A 19873-nucleotide genomic window follows, 5' to 3' on the forward strand; every position below is an offset into this window, starting at 1 on the left:
GCGAGGAGGGGTTTAAGGGTAAATATTTGGTAAATTTAGTATGGCGGTGGGGGTATTTTAGGAATAGAAGTTAATATTTGGTACTTAAAACGGATAGTGCAGAGAAGTCGGGTGGTATCTTCGAGACGTTTTATGTAGCCACGAGTGCATTAAAACTTGGGGCTCAAGTAAAGCCTCAGAGGCTAAAACGACGCGTAGAATGTCCATTGGAGCGTACATGAATCCCCAACTTTATGCGGTCAACTGTCAAAATTACCCCTTCAAATCTGTTAAATTTGCGCGCCTGCCACTTGAAATCTCATCCTCGAAACCCTTGAGAGTGTCTCTTGGTTTATCTTCGCTGGCCGTATCCATGGAGTCTCCTCCAGCAGGTTATAGAAAGAATGTTGGAATTTGTCTCGTCAATCCATCTAAAAAGGTATAATTTTATTTCTTAAATTCTTCACGTATATATTTCTGTAATGGATTTTCTATATATGGGTTCTACGATTTTTGAAAATGCGTTTTGTTTTGTAGATTTTTACAGCGTCCAGGATAAATATTCCAGACACTTGGCAAATGCCTCAGGTAGATAGGGTTTCTCTGTTCTCGTTGTCTAGTATCTGGTTTTTTGTTTTTCAACCTTGTTTTATTAATGTATGAATTGAATTTATCGTGTGGGATAACTGATGGTGATGAATTTGTTTGGGTTTGGATTATTCTATTTTGCGTCCAATTTCTGGAGCTTCAGTTTCTCCCGCTTAAATAAATAAAAGGGAAACGAAACAGATCCAAAAAAGTAATAGTATTACACGAATGGTCGGGTTATAAAGACAGGTTTTCTGTTGATTTGTCTTAAGATGATGAAGTATTTTTGGTTGTGGTGGGGAGAGTGTTTTTGAAGCCTTTATGGGGAGAACTTCCAAACCCTACAGCATTTTTTTCTTGTTGTGATTGGTAAACCTCCAAAGCAGGAACAAGTTATAAAATCTTCATTAATTTAAATTCAGAAGACTAATTGATTGGGTACTTCAACCGTAATTTGTTGGCATGGAGTACGTTATGGAAGTTTATGTAAGGTTGACTGAGTGTGGATATATATAATGGTTTATGTATTCGTTTCATAACTTTATTTATCACCATTTTAGATTAGGAATCCAACATGGTATTTTAGTTAGATCCTATCTATGTCTAATAGCTTGACTCTGTCTGCAGTTGTATGCAGTTGCTCGTTTATTGACCCTTTTGAGTGGAGGGTATTAGTTGATCATATATGCTTTTGAGTCAAAATCTAATAGGGTCAGTGAAATATTTCATCTTTGTGCTCATGATTTGAGTCTCCGAGAATGGAAAAGAGAAATCAGAAGGCTGAGGGTTGTTTCGTTGAGTATTGGCTCTCTTTTGTGAGCTCTGCTTTTACATATTTCCTAAAATAACTCTGATTTTCGATTGTCTTTTACAGGGTGGTGCGGATGAGGGTGAAGATCTTAGAAATGCAGCAATGAGAGAATTGAGAGAAGAAACTGGAGTTACTTCAGCAGAATTTCTTGCAGAGGCATGCTTATTTTTGTGTTGTTTGAAAATGAATTTATTGCAGCCTGTCTTATGTATTCCACTGTATTTATTATGGAAATTTGGAACTATAGGCACCCTACTGGCTGACTTACGATTTCCCCCTTAAAATCAAAGATAGGCTTAATCGTCGGTGGGGGACAAACTACAAAGGCCAAGCACAGAAGTGGTAAGCCGTCTCAGCCCTATATTGTCAGACATATTGTATTGAAATTTGGTGGAGCTACTTTCATTAACTGCAATGTGTTGTTTATCATACCTGATTTTAAGTTTAGTTGCTAATAATGCCTTCCTCCGGCTGCTTACCTATAAGTAACTATCTGGCAATATTATTGATAATTTCTATTATAATCTTTGGGTGATAAAAGTTCATTGCTTGTGCAGTTGTCTTTGAGCCTTAATCTCTTTCATTAGTAAACAAAAGAAAAATGCTTGGAGTTGAAGAATACTTTCTCTGTGAATTTGTAGTTTTAGCAGCAGTCCCAATGGGGTGCTAATGGAAGTTACTTTTATTTAAGCATAATACATCTGGGACTCTGTAATTAACCTGGAGGATTCTTTTATACTCAGATTTTCATTTAGTGTTCTTAGGTTTCTGTGATGAGTCATGTGACAAGTTTAATGCATCTATTTTACCTTCACGTTATGTTTGTTTAAGTCTGTTTTTAATTTTAAACCAAGATTTAATTATCTGAAGTGTAGAATTAGTTGCAATGAACATAATTTCATGCTCAATTGAATTAACTCTACTCATATTTCAGCTCAATAATAATAAATTTGTTTCCTTACATATCAAGAAAAGCATAAAAAATTACTATTTTTATTAAAGTATTTTATTTCGTTTATGCATTCATTCTTAATTCATATAATTTTTATTTGAATTACACACAATGTCAATACACTCATGTATTACTTGATGCTTGTGGAAAGGCAGGTTCCTATTTAAGTTCACCGGAGAGGAGGAAGAGATCAACCTGTTGGGCGATGGGTCTGAAAAGCCAGAGTTTAAGGAGTGGTCATGGATGTTACCAGAACAAGTGCTTGATCTTGTGAGTCGACTTTGTTGCTAATCTTTTTAGCTCTGTTTGATACTACACTTGTTAAAATTCCTGTTAATCTTCGCGATATTTTCTTCAAACAGGCTGTGGATTTCAAGAAACCTGTATACCAACAGGTTCTGAAAGTATTTGGTCCCTATTTTCTACGGGATATGGATGACGGTAAGTCTTCTGTTGGATCTTCTGTTGGAAATGAATCGAAAAATGGCAAGGTGCAAGGAATTTCGAAAGAAGAGTAACTTCCGGGCATAGTTGTCAGTATACATTTTTTTTCTTAGAAAAGAACACATGAGATCCCATTTCTTTTTGTAGATGATTGAGGTGAGGGAATGAATGAATGGGGGAAGTTTCCTATCATATGCAATTGAGTTAAATTTCTAAAAGGGAAATTTTATGCTGTGTATCTTTTGAAGTAACACAGAAATATAAGTATGAAAATAAATTACTGTTGTAATTTCGAAGGGTATTTCTTTTTTTAAAACTTAATTTGAAGGTGAAATTTGTTGGAATCATCATGCTTCCCTTCATACTCTTGTTATACAAACTAAATCATTTCAATTCACATGTTAAAAAAGAGTCTTATCAATGGCCTATTATCTCTTTCATGTCAAAAAAGAAAAGATCATGATTTTAGCTTATTATACATCAGGTTGAAAATTAACTTAAAATCTAACTAAATCATGAATTTGATAACAAATAATTTAACTGATGAGGAAAAACGTGACAGGTTGAAATTCTCTCTCTCAAAAGAGATGGGGATTGAGAATGTTAATCTCCTGCTCCAAATCTGCCATTGTTGCTGTTGGAAACCCAAGTTTGAGAATTTCTTGATTCTCTATTCTTAGAGTTAATTTCACAGCTCAATTTAATGGAAATTGGAAGCCAAAAATTCGTGTGGAGCATCTTGATTTTTATACACTGAGAATTTCTACATACAAGATTTGACATTCGCAATAATTTTTGAAAATTTTCTCAGCTAAATTACTTAAAAGGCTTAATTAAGTTTTTAAGAAATTAAGATTTTTACTTGATTATCAACACTAGCACCTATGTTGAAAAGAAATTGTTTTGCAAAATTAGTAATTTAATTTAATGTTAACTTTTGCTAATAGTTTGATAAAAATCATAACTTTATTTACAAAAGAACTGTTAATTTTAATAACTAAATTAGATATTTAGGCAGATAATTCTATTTTAAGTTTTTTTTTTTTTTAATAAAACATAATGGTTTCTTTTAAGAATCAAATATGATAAAAGTTTAGTTATTTAAAAGTCATTTTAATGATGATGATGAAGATAATAAATTAATTGCTTAAAAAACTTATTAGACTTGTTCGTGCCATCGGATATTTGATAATCAATTGTCACAGTTACACTAAAAAGTGTCTATATACTACAATAAGATTCCTCTCAACCTATACAGAACACTGTTTCATCACCCCCACCACTCTCCTCCCTCCCACCAAGGGGGCCGAGGGGAAAAATTACGAAAGAGAGAGCAGAGGATCATCTGCTGCATGACTCAAAACCAAGCAGTTAGATGACGACTAAAAACCTGCCGCAGAAACTGTGCTACCTAATCGTTCGAGCTAAATTGATAATAATTAAATGATAACACACGGAGCATACCCTCTGAGGTCACCCTCGGTTGAATGTGCTATAATACTGCAGTGTCGTTCAGAGGAGCTCACAACAAATCTACTGTCCTTGAGAGTTGTTTGGTGCTGTCTTCCATGTTCCAGGATCCTCAACAATGTTGCTACCAGGAGTAAATGATAAGTAAATAATCAATTATCATTAGCTCCTGAATCTAGATGAAGCGAACTGTGGTAGTGCTGTCTGCTACACGGTAACCCTAGCAGGACATGAAAGATCATAAGATATACAGTGTGCCTCAACAAAAGTAACAAACAAACCAGAAAAAGGGGACTAAGTAGTATATAATTTAAGTGTCATTCCAAAATTTTAATTACTTAATATGTTAGAATTTAGTCATACCTTCCATATTCTATACATAATCGAACTAACTAAATTCATGTCTTAAACTACACAATTACGGATCTGTATCCCCACTAGTCAAGTGAAGAATATAAAAAATACTTAATTTGAATTGAATATAACATGACTGAGAACACAAATATTTCTTTCATTTAAAATAAATCTTCTATTTGTATCCTGTTCTTATTCCCATTATATAGAATTAAAATTTGACCCAAGCTTAACCTTAGAGCATCCAGTAGAAGTGCTCCAACAGCAGGCGGGAATAAAAAATCAAAGCCATGTTTCAAATTTGAGATGCTTCAGTTAAGGGTACAACTTACAGCAATAACTATCTTCCGATATGAAGATCTTATCGGTTGTTTGCGTCCTCACTGAATAAAGTACTTGCTACAATCTTCAGTCTGTCAGAAGCACATTGCAGTTTGTGTCTTTCTTCAATACTTACGCAGATAATTTTTGACGACTGCATAGAATATGAAATGAGATCCAACATCATGCAAACCAAAGCTAGAATATCAGTAACAACTATTCCTTATTCTGCAAAATAATTTTGTTATTATCTCTTCAAGAGAAGAACCACAAATTCCAAGTTTTAGAATGATTCACTAGTCCAAACACCTTATAGATCAAATCAGGGCTACCTTATGCAAGGAGTACACCTAATACAAAGGTTAGTTTGTAGAGTATGAAATCATGCATGAAATAAATGTTGCTCCAAAACTACTTCCTAGATTTCAATTGCTCTATTGGATAATATATCTGCCCAAGAGAGCTAAATGCAGAAGTGAAAATGTCCAGGTGGCATTAGCATCACTAAGTACATTTCCAGTCCAAGTTCCCTTAAGAATTTGCTGCTGTGTATACGAAGCCAATGAACAATTAAAAAATGGATCAGAAGCCAAGAAAACTATTGCATGAGTAATATGACTCTCTTTGCCACATGAAAAACATTAGTTTTATTTCCTAAATCCATGTGCTCAAACATATGTCTATGGAAACAAGTACTATAGTTTATTTTTGTGAAGTAACCAAAGTATACAAAAATAGTTTTTCTAGAAAATAGTAAAACAACTTTTATTCTTTTCAAACACCATAACTATTTTCACAATCGGTTCTTAAATATTATCATCATCGTTAACTATCATGTTTTTAGGTATAAACATATATAAATTTAGTAAATAAAAACTAAAATATATTTTCATGTAATAAATAGAGCTTTAAGTTATGCTATTTTCACAATCAATTCTTAAATATTATCATCATGGTTAACTATCATGTTTTTAGGTATAAACATATATAAATTTAGTAAATAAAAACTAAAATATATTTTCATGTAATAAATAGAGCTTTAAGTTATGCTATTTTCACAATCAGTTCTTAAATATTATCATCATCGTTAACTATCATGTTTTTAGGTATAAACATATATAAGTTTAGTAAATAAAAACTAAAATATATTTTCATGTAATAAATAGAGCTTTAGGTTATGCAAGTTTCAGTTGTAGAAAATTTTTTATCAACATTCGGTCCCTACAACTACGTTTGAGGGGCAGAATCATACCTGCAAAGAGAGCAAAGCCTGTAAAATATGGTCAATCTCTGTCTTGAAAGAGCATAAGATTTTCTGGATCTTAGCATCCTTATGCATCAATAGGATGATGGAGACAATTGCATGTATCTTATTTAAACAGTCTCCAGAATACTGAGTTTGGTTACAAGACAGAAGCGATGAAATTCTTTCAACCATTTCGGACCCCATCATGCTCAAAATGAGATTCAAAAGGTTGTGACTTCGATCAAACAGAAAAAAGCAAGGTATGAGGTAATAACACCATCTGTCCATATGACTAGATGTTGAAGTTGCATCATCATCTTCTGGAACAGACTGCACAACAACAAAGTTATAGTCTTTCAGATAGAAGAGGATATTCTTTTAGTTTACAGCCAAACTGCTCATGTTGTGAACAATGTTATTAGATCAAGAAAAGATCTGTATTGATAAAAGAAAATATAGACAATGGTGCAAGGATCATGCACAAAGATCCAGAATAATGCATCAAAATGCAGAATTGGTCAAGATGTTGATGCCGAAGTCCATTTTTTATGGCAATGGTGGCTACAACTCCAACTGCTTTACAGCCAGTAGGTATAATTTCATTAGTAAAATATGATACAATAAGAAGCAATAAAATGGAAAAAAACTTAATAAAAGATCTTTCAAATGATAAGTGCTGGACAGACACCATAAAGAAAAGAGCACTATGTACTTACAAGGACAACATCAATTAGATATCCTAAGAGGATATTGCTTAGGGCTAAAATATCCTGTTCAGAAAGCCTCGTTGGTTTGGAGTCCAATATCGTAAGCGTTCTCAGCAAAGCACATGTATTGTCCAAAGGTAGCTTCAACATCTGCAATAACAGCTTTTTCATATATTTACAGAAGAATTTCCTACTAGTCAAGGACCAATCAACTGGATTAACTGGCACTCCTTAAACAAATGAAAATAAGTTATTTAACAACAGGGGCTACTCAAATGCCTTCCACAAACAAGAAAAAAAAATGGAGCTTGAGTCCTAATAGTTTCACCAACTTACAATTTGGTCAAGTATTACTCTCTTTAGCATATGAAACACAAGAGAACTATCACCCATCTGTGACAGATACGAGCAGACAAAACCAACAAGTTCCTTAAACTCTTCATGATTTGATATTTTGGTCTCAGTCTCTGACTCAGAATATATTTTTCCTGTATATATCCAAAAATTATTTTAAATAATCATCGATGACTATTAAGACTCTATCAATCACTTACTCTTAAAAAAAATAATTAACCAGTTCATAACTAGCAAGTTCTATGGAAATAAGACAATAGATAGAGTTTAAATAATGCTTCATGGCAGTGCCAATGATATGACCCAAGTACTACTCAAGGATGTTTTTAGGCCTAAGCACCTCTATACTTGAAAGCCATGAAGACACTTGAGAGTGCAAAACTTTGAAGGGTTCAAAGACAAAATGAAGAATAAGCAACACCTAGTTGAAACTTAACATGAATAATCATGCCCAAATTACTTCTAGCGTGCATAAGAATTAGCTTCTTCACTCTTCAGATACTTCCAAAGGTGATATGTTTCTAAAACTAAATTATGGTAACGTTCAAATTATATCCTCCTCAACGCCCTGTAAGCGCATTGACTCTGATCTTTGGCTTACAGTTTACTGGGATTGAGGCAGGCACAGGATAGAGGAACTTTGGCTGTGGAGAGGCATTCAGAGTAATAAGCAGTCTGTTAGGCTTATTCCTCTAGTTACTATTTGGGCAATCTGGAAGGAGAGGAACAATAGAACTTTTGAGAGTACATATCTAATTCTAATAGATTTAAAGACACTTGGATCTAGACCTTGAGTTTTTTTATCAGAGGCCAACCATTTTATTGTTGCGAGGAGCTTCCGGACCTTACTGATATTATGGTAGAGTTAAAATACTTTTACATACGGGTTGCACCTACAGGTTGCTCTTTGAATATATATTATAATTTTTCTTCTAAAAACAAATTAGATATTCTTAAAGTTAACATTAGTTCCTCTTTCTGATCAGCATATAATATTGCAAACAATAACTTAGATTAATACGATCCTTGGGGAGAAAACAGAAACAGTATAACTTCTATAATCTCAAGTCACATTAACCAACATGAACTTAGTTAAAAGATACCTGCGGAAACTTTAAAACAAGAGACCAAGGTTATTAAGAAGCTGATATGATCAGCAATCTGGATACGTCCACCTTTATAGGCAGAGTGCAGAACCTCCATTATCCGAAATAATACTAAGGGCTCCAGTTCAGGACCTGCAACTTACAGAAAAATCAGATTTAAAGATTAAATAGATCCATATATAGTGACCTCGCAAACTAACAAATAAAAGAATAACTGGAGTTAAAAATAAAAACACTTCACTAGTTTAGTCATCGTTTCTTATGATACCTTACTGCAAAAGTGTATAGTTACAACATAAAATACACATCACAAAGAGAAGAAGAGAGGGGGGGGGTGGAGAGAGATAAAGGATAGTGCTTGGAAATAACGTGATGAGGATTCCTGGTTATGGCATTTAAAATCCAAAACTTAAAACCTATTCCAATAACCAAGACACTATACTTACAAAGGCAACAAGAAGCAATTGACTTCAGGAGAAAAGAATCAATGTTGGAGAAATAATAAAGGCAACAAAGAGATAATTCCTGAGCATCCCTGGAAAGCCTGACGAAAGGTCCATAACATGCAGTCCCTACAACATTTTAAAAAAATGATTAAACGCTGTGGCCGAGTGCTCAGATAGGCGTTCAAGCAAAAATCACTCGCCAACTAATTGTTTAATACCTTCCTCCTGAAATGTGCTATAGAAGTCCCCGAGAGTAAATTGTATCTCACTTTCAAGAGCAGGGGAAGCAGACAATAAACCGTATTGCCCAATGTGGAGTAAAAGGTGCAAGACAACCTGAAGAAATAAATGCAATTTCAAGTGAAAAGGTCTTGTATGTGATTAGGAAAGGTCATAACCCGATGTAAACAGGAACCTTTTTTAAATAAACACCAATGTAAAGAGGAACCTAAAGTTAATAGATTCACCTTCATTGATTTAATTAGATTGAATAACCATTTTCCTGATTATAACACCAACAAGGTAATGACAACTTACCAGCGATGAAGATGGATGCTTATCACCTAGAAGAATAAGCAGGGGTGGCAGTCCCCTTATCCAAGTAATCTGATAGTCTAATACTTCCGGGTCACTTGCATCTAGGTGCAGCATGTTTTCCTCCTACAAGTTGTACAAAGAAAGAACAGTTTTAGAATTTGAGATGATACCTTTACCTTTTTTCCCCCTTTTCTGAGAGTATAGAGAGGTTCAGTTTATTCATATGCAAAGAGCCAAAAGTGTATCTTCTTTCTACATATGTAGGCATCACGATGATAGATGTAAACAGATATACATATGATTAGATTATTTACTTCCTACGAAGATCGAGTATACAGCTGAGCTTACAGGAATAAGCATTTTTTCAATCACAGACACACAAGCCAATTTAAGGCTAGACTCTGGATTGCAATTGCTGAAAGTCATAGTAAATGCCTGCAACAAAATATTAAGTAGTTAGTATAAACATTATAGAGTTCATTTTCCTCTTGGGAAACCTTCTCATACACCTAAAGAAAAAATCTAAGACCATGCAATTACCGATATATAGGAACATATCATTCTTGAAAGCCAAGTCAAACCTGCATAAGGCGGTACTTCCAATCATTGTCCACCAGTGATACAAGTTTTGGGATAAAAGGAAGCAGTGAAAGTATATTCTTCTCCCAGACTGCTTTGCCAGAACGTGTGCTACTGCCAATCTGCAAAATCAATTTAACTTACATTCAAAAGATTCTGATACTCTTACACACATGCACCCTTGTGCACAGAGAAAGAACGAGCGAGGGAAAGGAGGGATAAAGAGAGTGGAACTGTCACAAGAAAGAAAAAAGGACTCCATTTGAAGCACTACTAGCTGTAACAATCTCATTGTAGAATCAATACAAATATATTAAAAGTAAATTCCTCCCATTTTGGTGATAAATGGATTTTCTAATAAGATTAAACATTTTGGAAAGTTGTCAATTGTACTTTCCACGTATCTTTTAAATTAATGAAGTTTTGAAGCATCAACTTATCCTGTGGCGTGGAGCTTTAGTTGACTGTTAGAACTAATGTGATTAAGGGAAGAATATTTTACCAGATTGTTGTATCCAAGAAACAATATTTTTCTATAAAGATCTGCAACATTCAGATACCTAACTCAATTATAGAGTGGCAGTCTTCCGTTGTTCTCCTCACCCTCCTAGTTCATTACTTACTATTCAGTTTCAACCTTAACCATATTCAAATTGTTCTGGTAATCAGAATTCCACAAAACAATTCAGCAGCATAATTAACCCATAAATAATTCTGAATTATGAAAAACAATACAAAAATAGATTTAAGATTTAACAAGGAGAGACAGCAGTCTGACGAATGATGGATATTAGATTTTTTTTCAGCTGTCCGTATGGAATAGAGCTCTCTCTGACATCTCCAAGAGATTGCTCTAACCTTTCTTTGGCATCCTACTACAGAGTGAGTCTAAGGGTCCATACAGAAAAACTGCTTAGGCATGCTTGGCAATATCTTATACTCTTCTTCTAGTCATTCACTGTGTTTGAATAGCAAATAACTTTCACAACTTTACTACCTAAGGTTTCTGAATAAATAAGAGCCTTTTCATGGTTACTCCAGCTAATCAAAACATTCAATTGTAGGTTCATATTTTACCAAATAACTTCTGATAAATAACATATTTTTACACAGGTACAAGATTGAAAAATGGAATATTCAATTTCTGGAAATTCTACAAGTGTGGTGATGTAAGAAGCAAACCTTTCCAAGAAAAGCATTTTCAATAAATTCCAGAAATTTCTCCAATAAATCAGCAGGGGGACAGATCCATTCACTGAATTGCAAAAATATTTGTGTAATCACAACGTTCAAAATGAAATACCTGTCATCATCCTGCCAAGGAAATATAAGAGTTAGGCCCCTTCAAGTTCAGAGTAGAGCAAAAGCATTAAATACTTAAGTTATGACCCTTTTCTCACAGAAGATCCTGAAAAACTACTGAGAAAATACATAGTATATTAAGGGCTTAAGTGCGACATAAAACTAAGATTAAATCCTAAAATCGCCCGATTTAGCAAACAGAGAAGAGACGTTTAACATGTGTTCACGCATGCATGTGCACGCGAGAGACACAGAGAGGAATTATCAGGACAGAATATTCAGTCCCTTTCTTTATGGTGTATCCTTCACACAGGTGTATTATCTCTTGGGCAATAATAATGCAAATCATCTAGTTTCCAATGCACGTATTAAATATAACCTCTGTTCGTTGTGCATAAATGTCAAAGCTGAAATCCAAACTAAAATTCCCAACGGACTAAAATTGTCAAAAAGTACCCAATCCAAAATACAACTTTTTGTAATCTATGTTTTTTAATACTTGTAAGAGCAAAACATGTAAACTCTTCAATAAATATTACATAGGCAATACCTTTTCAGAGAAGTGATGAACTGAATAGAGAGGAAATACACCCAGTAACTTCTTAACCAAAACAGATGAAATAGTTTGATCCCACGCAGTTACATCAGGTATTTCAGGATGAAGCTTTGCTTCTAATTTGTTCTTATGGTTTCCATAGACTAAAAATCTGACAGCAAGATCTATGCTCTGAAGTATGGAATACATGCAATCAAATGATAGTGCATCCATCACAGGCATTGCATGAACCAGTGGAATAAATTCTTTGAAACAATTGACTAAAACTGCAACAAGGTCCTTTAGTTTCTTGGAAATGTGAGAAAACCCTGGATAAATGACAAGCAGCATAAGGTAAGGTGACAGAGAAGTAACTGATGCATATAAAAAAAGAGGTAAGACATATGTACTCCATATTCTTTTAGAGAGAGAAAGAGAAAAATGTCTTAATTTACTGCTGTCTCAAAGAGAAAAGATATAAAAGATCAAAAAACCTGATCATAAAGAGGGTGACCCTCAATAAAACACAAAGGACCCTAGAACCAATGGTCCCAGTTGAAGCGAAAAGGGAAAGAGGCCCTCAAAAAATCTATTGCTCTTTTCTTTATAGGTGACCCGAATTATAGCAGGGTGGATGAGAGATACAACTTCCTTTTTGCCTCACCAAAAAGATAATATGTACTTCATATAGTTGTCACATTTCAAACATGGAATTAAACAACACATATCCCAGATGACAATTTCTCCAGTATGGAACATCAAAGCAGACAAACATAGACAACAGTCAATCTGCATCCCATGTTAACAATACAGGTATTTGTTCTTTTGAAAAGAAAACTACGTATATTCATAGGCACCAAGGGGGTACAACTCATATACTCAATGTACTCATGATAATGACAAAGCATTCAAAGAGTATATGAATTACGATAATCGCTACCATCATGGTGAATGTGTAAAGCAATAGCATCAGTGCATCCATGAACTCAGAAGAAGCTTCACATACCTGCACTTTCTTTTGGCACATCAGGCTCAAAGCCATGTAAAGTCTCCTGTCCAGCAGTTTCCTAGAACATAGAATCGAGGAATGTAAGAAGCCAAATTTAAAAGTAAAAAGGGTCAACAAGCAACCCTCAAATGCAATAGAACGTCAAAGCATACTTCTGCAAATACCATTGTTTAACAGTCATTTATTGGTAACAAAATTCCCATGTCTCCATCACAAGCTACTGAAGATAAAATATCTAGATGACACTTGACAAACACTTTTAAGAACTCCACATCATTAATAAGAATAAAATTTTTAAAAAGGGTTGACATTAATTTCTAGTCTCTATCAGGGGAAAGTAAAAATTTAGCCCATGTGCTTTGATTGCAGAAATTAAGTCCTGGAACTGCCAAATTTTACAATAAATTTCTGATTTTTACTTGATAAAATTATATCTTTGGTATGTGATGATTCTCTTCGCTATGGTTGTGTAACAAGATATTAGAACAAAATAACTACTACGTGCTAAGCAAGAGAACTAAATCCAGTAGATCTGATGGAATTTTCAATTAAGGTCCACATGGTAACATTCTTTTCCACTTCAAGAACTTGTTGCAATGAAAACCGTTGCCTCCAAAATGATAATCCCATATGCCAAAAAACAACAAGCCATATGCAATGGGACACCAAAGTAACAAATGTTGCAAGTCTCCTCCATTTTCTTGCATAAGCAACACCAGTTTACTATAATCTTTCCTCTCCTCTTTAGCTTATTGTTGGTTAAAATGCACACCCAGCCTGCTTCGCAAAGAAAACTACCCTGGGGGGCCTTCACCATCAAGATTTGTTTGTAAGGAAAATTGCTCTCCATGAGCTCTTTCTTAACTAAGTATCTATAAAAGGACCCAACAGTGAATTTCCTCGAAGCGCTCAGTGTCCAAACTGATTGGTCATAATCCTCATTCAGCAAAACCAACTCCATCGTATTTGACAGAATTTTATATTCATTAATTTCCCAATCTATCAAATTCTGCAAGACCTCCAAATGCCATTCCCCGCTTCCTTCATCATCACCAAATGTCTCTTTAACAGAAATGTCTTTATATCGAACTATAGCTTAAATCTACAAAACCTGTTTCTGTATGCTCCACCTTCAAGCCGACAAACCAACCAAAAGCTCAATCTACTCCCATCTCCAATTCTCCACTGTACGCAGTCTTGAAACTTGTCTTCTCCCATATAGAATATTTTCCACATTCCTTTACCATGTGGTCTAACCAATACTTTGGAGTACCATCCTCTATCCATCATGTCAAACTTCGCCCTTGCTCCAAAGGACATCTCTCTCCTTCATGAATTGTCACACCAGCTTTCCTTGAAGCGCCTTATTCATCTCCAACATAGATCTCAAACCCAATCCCCCTCACTTAATGGTCTCTTTGTCACATCTCATGTCACCAAATGATATCTACTTCTCTCCTCTGAGTCACTCCAGAAACCACGCATTGAATAGCTTCCAGTTTCTTGGCAACGCTTATTGGCACTAGTACAAGTAACATGTAGTGAATAGGAAGATCAGATAACGTGCTTTTTATAAGAGTCAATCGTCCTTCTTTGGAAAGCAAATTTCTCTTCCACCCTAACAATCTTCTCTAAAATTTTGCAACAATAGGATCCCACGTCTTTATGTCTTTATAAGTAGCACCTAGAGGCATCCAAACTAATTAATCAATAACTTCACCACCTTGCAACCTAAAACTTTTGCTAATCAATTAGTATCACTATCATCATCCAACCTAACCATCTTACACTTTGTAAGGTTAATGTTCAGGCTGAAAACAGCTTGAAAACAAAAGTAAAACACATATTAGGTTGAGCAGTGAATTTTCATCCAGTTGGCAAAACACCAAAGTATCATCCGCAAAACATAGATGTAAAACCTCCACAGGCGGTCTCTCCCTCTCCAACCTTGAGCCCTTTGAACAACTCCTATTTCCTAACCCTTAAAAGCAATTTGTTTAAAGCCTCCATGACAATAATAAACAAAAGGAGGGATAGGGTACCTTGTCTATAGGCACCAAAATACATTAAAAATAGAAAATCTAGAAAACCTAGAACAATAAGAAAATAAATTAAATAGAAGGAGACTAAAAAAGCTTCCTCTTTCCTTCTATTGTAAACAAAAAGACTAAAATAAGAAAATAAATTAAATATAAGGAGTTAGAAAATTAGAAAATCTTCCCATTTCCTTTTATTATAAACTTTTCTAAAGCTTTATTTTTACTATAAAAGGAAACTAAAATTATTATTCCTTTCAGTGAAACAAAAATTAAAATTTCCTCTACCATTTTGGGTAAAATTCTCCAAAATTGATTATTCTCATTTATTGATTCTGCATCAGGAAGGATTGAGGCTAAATACAACCGAGGAGACCAATTTATGCATCTTTCTCCTATTTCTTCCTCTTTCTGGAAAAAAGGAACACAATTGTTTTCCTTCAGACATTTTCTTTCTCTTTAAATGTTCAAAAAAGGTTTTCAATCCTCTTTTGATAGGTCAAACAAGTGCTTAATCTTAGTGTAGTCTCACCCTTTTTTTCATAGATTAAAACAAGCCAGCTATATTAACAAACTCTTGAAAAATAACACAATGAGATTTAACTTGCTATGGTAAGAATTCAAAAAAAATATACAGATTCAGTTGACGGAATGAAAGCAGCAGGAAAAATGAGATACCAACACAAATAGCAGAAAAAGAAAATTAGGACAACAAAGAGAAGTTTTTCCAAAAACTGCACAAGAAATAATCAATTTAGTTTAAGGGCAATTTCCAAATAGCTTCACACTGCAAGAAGTCACCAAGAAAAGAAGAAATGTAACCTAAAAGACACCTTTTCATAGACAACTTCTCTTGTTTCACATGGCAATAGTGATAAGCAGTGTGCCAACCCAGCAAGAGCATTTTTTAGCTTGCCTTTGTCTTGTATATATAACTGATTATTCTGAAGAATATTCTCATAGTTTTGCAGAATCTGTCATGAAAAGAAAAATGAAAAATATCGTTATATTGATACACTGCTCACAAGAACACCAAGAGGATACAATGCAAGTATAAATTATGAGTGGACAAGTTAGATCAGGAAAAGGAGTGGAAGAAGCAACAATGAGAAGTACAAGCTAGTATTAAAAAAAATCAACTTAGAAGTCAAGAAAAAGCAGTGGCAGTAGAAAGAATTTTTGCTATCATGATGGTTTTCAAACAATATGAGAATTCTCGACCATTACAGATATCAAATCTCATTGATTACCTCTTCAGCATATAATGAAAAGCTAGCTGGATAGTGCTGTACAAGAAGATCACAACATTTGAAAGCCATCAACCGAATATCAATTGCTAAATGTGTCATTGCAGTAAATATGTATGTCATCATTAATGACACAAGTGGCCCTTGATTATCCTGGAAAACAAAAGCAGAGAACAAAATATCAGAGAGAAAAAGAAGTCACAGAAAATGAATAAATGAAATAAAACAATAGGCAAATTGATTATTTCAAAAAAAAGGAAGAAGGCACAATGATAATAATGGAGTATCTTGTTTATAGCTGCAGCAGTCAGTACCCAAGATATGAACTGAAATGGCACCATACACAATTATTTTAAAAGAAAACAAAGTATAAACAAATTGAAGAGAAAGAATAAGTTCCATATGTTTTCAGTGTAATCTCATCAATTTCTAACACCCAAAGTACTAAAAACTATGTTTTTCTTTTGCAGCACAAGCAGTTTGGACGAATAACTTCACAGACTTAAATATGAGAATCAAAGGCAATGGACGTTTACAAAGATTCAAATCGAGATTAAATGCAAACAATGTTATTCAGAGACTCAAAATCTGAGAATCAAACATAATCAACATGAAGGCATCTTCTACGCATATGATTTGCATGTAAAAAGACACACTAGCATGTTTTAATTGCTAAGTTGAAGTGATGCAATAGAGTAGTGGTTAAATTAACTTGTCCCTCAAATAGTTTAGAAAATGAGTAAATTGAAGTGAGAAACAGAAGAATATACATAGATTAGAGGCAATTGTGTATCAATGTGAAGAATTATAGGACAAATAGACAAAGATGTTAGTAAAAAAAGAAACTGAAACAACATGATCCTCAGAAGTTCTTTTCTAGTGATCATAACTTATACAAGTTTTAGAATGACCCAAAAAGAAGAGTTGAGAATATTAGATGGGCAGTACCAAAAATACAAAGAGGAGAAGAGAACTAGTAATAAAAGAAAATACTGGAACAGAAACAACTACATCTCAAAAAGATTTTCAAGCTTATAGCAAAAAATCCTAGTGTCAACCGTTTGATTTGTTATGAGAGTTCAAAATGGAATAATATAGAAGAATCACCTCTTTGCAACCAGGGAAAACTACTGACTTGAGGAGTTGATAAAGTGTTTCTCTCACTATTTCATCCTCATCACTGATTCGCACACGCAGTGTCTCTATAACAGCATATCTGTGTGATCGTAGCTCTGCAGGATGATTTTGGAAGAGATCTCTAATGCCACATAATGCATCTTCAAGGAGAAGCAAACTAAATGTCATTCTAAAAAGTTAGCATCTTGAAACAAAACAAAACTAATACAGGAGCTAAAATCTTATGGGTAAATAGCTAGAAAAGAAATAGCTAAAAAAGAATCAGCTACTCAATCTATATTTATAAATATATCAGTAGCAGAGGAAGGATCAAACAGCAGCAGATTGCCATGCTTTGGCTGTAGAAAGATTCTTTGACTTCTGTGTCTCCTGTTATACAATACTTAGTTTCCTATTCTTAAAAAATGAAAACCTCCAAACTAAGCTACTTGCTGGCCATTACACAGAGCTGAGTACAGAGTTCCTTGTTTTCAGGTCCATTTCATGTATTACGAAATATGCATCTCAATTTTACTTCCAATGGGACTAAAATTTTAATTCTTCCTCACAAATGAAACAAAAAGTTTTACTTAAAAAGGGCCTACAAATGAACCTTGAACACCAACAAAATATCTCTTAAGAGAATTTTCTTCAGCTCAAATACAAGAGAATACCTTTACGAACTTTGGCATTGTGGTGGGATGTCTGTTGAAGCAGTTCTTTCAACGTCAAGCCTTTCTTGCTCACAGCTAAACCTGTCTTTTCTGCTGCCACACTCTGTTCAGGAAGTATAATAGCTGCTCATTACACACAAAAATTTCATCAATTTGGTTAGCTCATCAGAATCAACTTACGAATCAAAATGAGCCCCACTCCCTGTTTTTTTTATATAAAAAAAAAAATCACTCTATTCAAATAGTAAGGATTTGTTTTTTTTTTTTCTAAGGTTTTGAATATTAATATATTTGAGTCATCATTAATCTCAAGAAGAAAAGAAATATGAACCAAACTGCAGCACCAACAGGCAACAGTGCAAATAGAAAGTTAATAAACTATTCTTTACCTCTGGATTTGATTTGAGTATCTGTAGCATTTTTTGGGGGTGGCAATTTTCTTCCAAGCTTCCGCTTTATTTTCTGCATATTTTAATAAAATTAACATCCTAATAAGTGTTGAAAAGTGCAAATAAAGATTTAAGAAACTTTTATTTATGAAAATACCTTAAAATCAATTCCGCGCTTCTGCTGCTTTTTTGATGCAGCCTTAGAACGCACCATATTCTTATTCTTTGCACAGCAATACGAAGCTTTTGCAATGAAATTATTCTATTATGCCATAAACAAAATAGTATTTCAGTGGCAATACTAAGACTAGAACTCAAAGAAGCTACTAAAGCTGTCCGGAGAAACACAGAGAGAAAGAGAGGAGCAAAGAGGAAGAGTGAGACAAGAGCAAGGTACAAGCGGGATAGATAAGAAGCACACCAGTAAACAGTTTCACGAACGGACACCCACGGAGACCACGGCACGGAGCAGAGACAGACGCGTGAGAGGAAGAAAGCTTGCTCGGATTGGTTGAAGAAGACAAACAGAGCTGCGTTTAGAAAAAAAGAGGCGAGGAAGGAGAAAAGAAGAAGAAGAACGAGGCAGGGGTTTGGGGAAGAAAAGGAAGGGAAAAAAAAAATTAATTTAAAAATTACAGCTATATTTTCTAGATTATTTTAATTATTAATAATAATTTTTATTACACGTCCGGTGAATAAATAATTAAAATTCATACCAATATTTTCTTAGATTATTTTGACTTATTATTAAAAGTTTATTAAATCTTTTCTTATATTACAAATATAGTTTCTAGGTTGAGTAAATACACGTGAAAATAAATAAATAACATAAGTGTATGGTTTTTTAATATTTTTTTGTGTTGAAAGTATTTATTTATGTGTAATATAAAATATTTAACTTGAATTTAATACCAATTTTTTTTTTTTACAATCTGTACTATTTGCAACACCTGTAATTTTTGGATAGGATAATATTTGTGATATTTCTCTTAGTTTTAAATTATAAAAACTAAAATAAATTATAAACCTAATTATTCATTTCCTTTGGTGTTAAAAAGTAAATTAAATAAATAATAATTTAACATTTTTTTAAATTTTTAGCCCATTCCGTTGTGACCAAAAATTATATTGAATTTTCCAGTCCTCTAAATTTAAATTGAACATCAGATTAAATTATAATTTATTAAATACAGTTCAGTTTAAAATTTTAATTTTATTAAATTTAATCGAATGAATCACTCATAAAAAAACTTAACCCGATTAAATTAGTGATAACTATTAATTTAAATAAAAAAAATTAATTACCTACTTAGTATTTTATAAAAAAACAAAAAACTCACACACTCTATCTCTCTCTCTCAACAAAAAATTTTGCGAAGAAGATATTTTTGGTTAAACTTTTTTTAAAAAAAATTTAAATTTCTATAAAAAAATTTATAATATAAAAATTACATATATTTTGTTATTATATAATATTATATAAAAATGATAGTAAGAAAATAATTACATAATTATTTTATGAATTATATGTTAATTTCATAAATTTTTTAACATATTTGTACTAAATTACGAACAATAATTTTATCATACAAAAATAATATTAATTATAAATATTAATACTTTAATTATTATATCATAATGTTTTAAATATATTATTTTTAAAATATCAAA

The 19873-nt window shown here is 33.4% G+C and overlaps 2 protein-coding genes across 7 annotated transcripts; one reads left to right on the top strand and one right to left on the bottom strand.

Annotated features, from left to right (window-relative positions):
* The first annotated feature begins 96 nt into the window (after positions 1 to 96).
* Positions 97 to 3063, top strand: NUDX27 (nudix hydrolase homolog 27). The gene is made up of 6 exons (XM_022036816.2): positions 97 to 418; positions 517 to 567; positions 1442 to 1534; positions 1626 to 1720; positions 2486 to 2600; positions 2693 to 3063. The coding sequence occupies exons 1-6, from the start codon at positions 200 to 202 to the stop codon at positions 2846 to 2848; spliced, it is 729 nt and encodes a 242-aa protein (XP_021892508.1). The 5' UTR covers positions 97 to 199; the 3' UTR covers positions 2849 to 3063.
* Positions 3064 to 3900: 837 nt separating this feature from the next.
* LOC110810555 (ARM repeat superfamily protein) lies at positions 3901 to 18801 on the bottom strand. Of its 6 annotated transcripts, none has more exons than XM_088208805.1 (21): positions 18624 to 18799; positions 18360 to 18445; positions 18203 to 18275; positions 17814 to 17936; positions 17131 to 17300; positions 16027 to 16176; positions 15610 to 15750; positions 12738 to 12798; positions 11747 to 12060; positions 11077 to 11208; positions 9897 to 10016; positions 9664 to 9750; positions 9316 to 9438; positions 8997 to 9114; positions 8779 to 8904; positions 8330 to 8470; positions 7209 to 7360; positions 6882 to 7022; positions 6172 to 6495; positions 4931 to 5073; positions 3901 to 4464 (listed from the first exon to the last, which is right to left on the bottom strand). In XM_088208805.1, exons 2-20 carry the CDS (start codon positions 18414 to 18416, stop codon positions 4960 to 4962), a joined length of 2667 nt encoding a protein of 888 aa, XP_088064931.1. In that variant the 5' UTR covers positions 18417 to 18445; positions 18624 to 18799; the 3' UTR covers positions 3901 to 4464; positions 4931 to 4959. The 6 variants fall into 6 exon arrangements, 5 of the variants coding, with proteins under 5 accessions (XP_088064931.1, XP_088064930.1, XP_088064932.1 ...); XM_088208804.1 differs by having other exon boundaries at positions 18360 to 18464; XM_088208806.1 differs by having other exon boundaries at positions 8330 to 8464; positions 18360 to 18464; positions 18624 to 18798.
* Between the last annotated feature and the right edge of the window lie 1072 nt (positions 18802 to 19873).

Source organism: Carica papaya, chromosome 8, assembly GCF_054855325.1.
Source record: "Carica papaya isolate Zhongbai chromosome 8, ASM5485532v1, whole genome shotgun sequence".
Lineage (NCBI taxonomy): Eukaryota > Viridiplantae > Streptophyta > Magnoliopsida > Brassicales > Caricaceae > Carica > Carica papaya.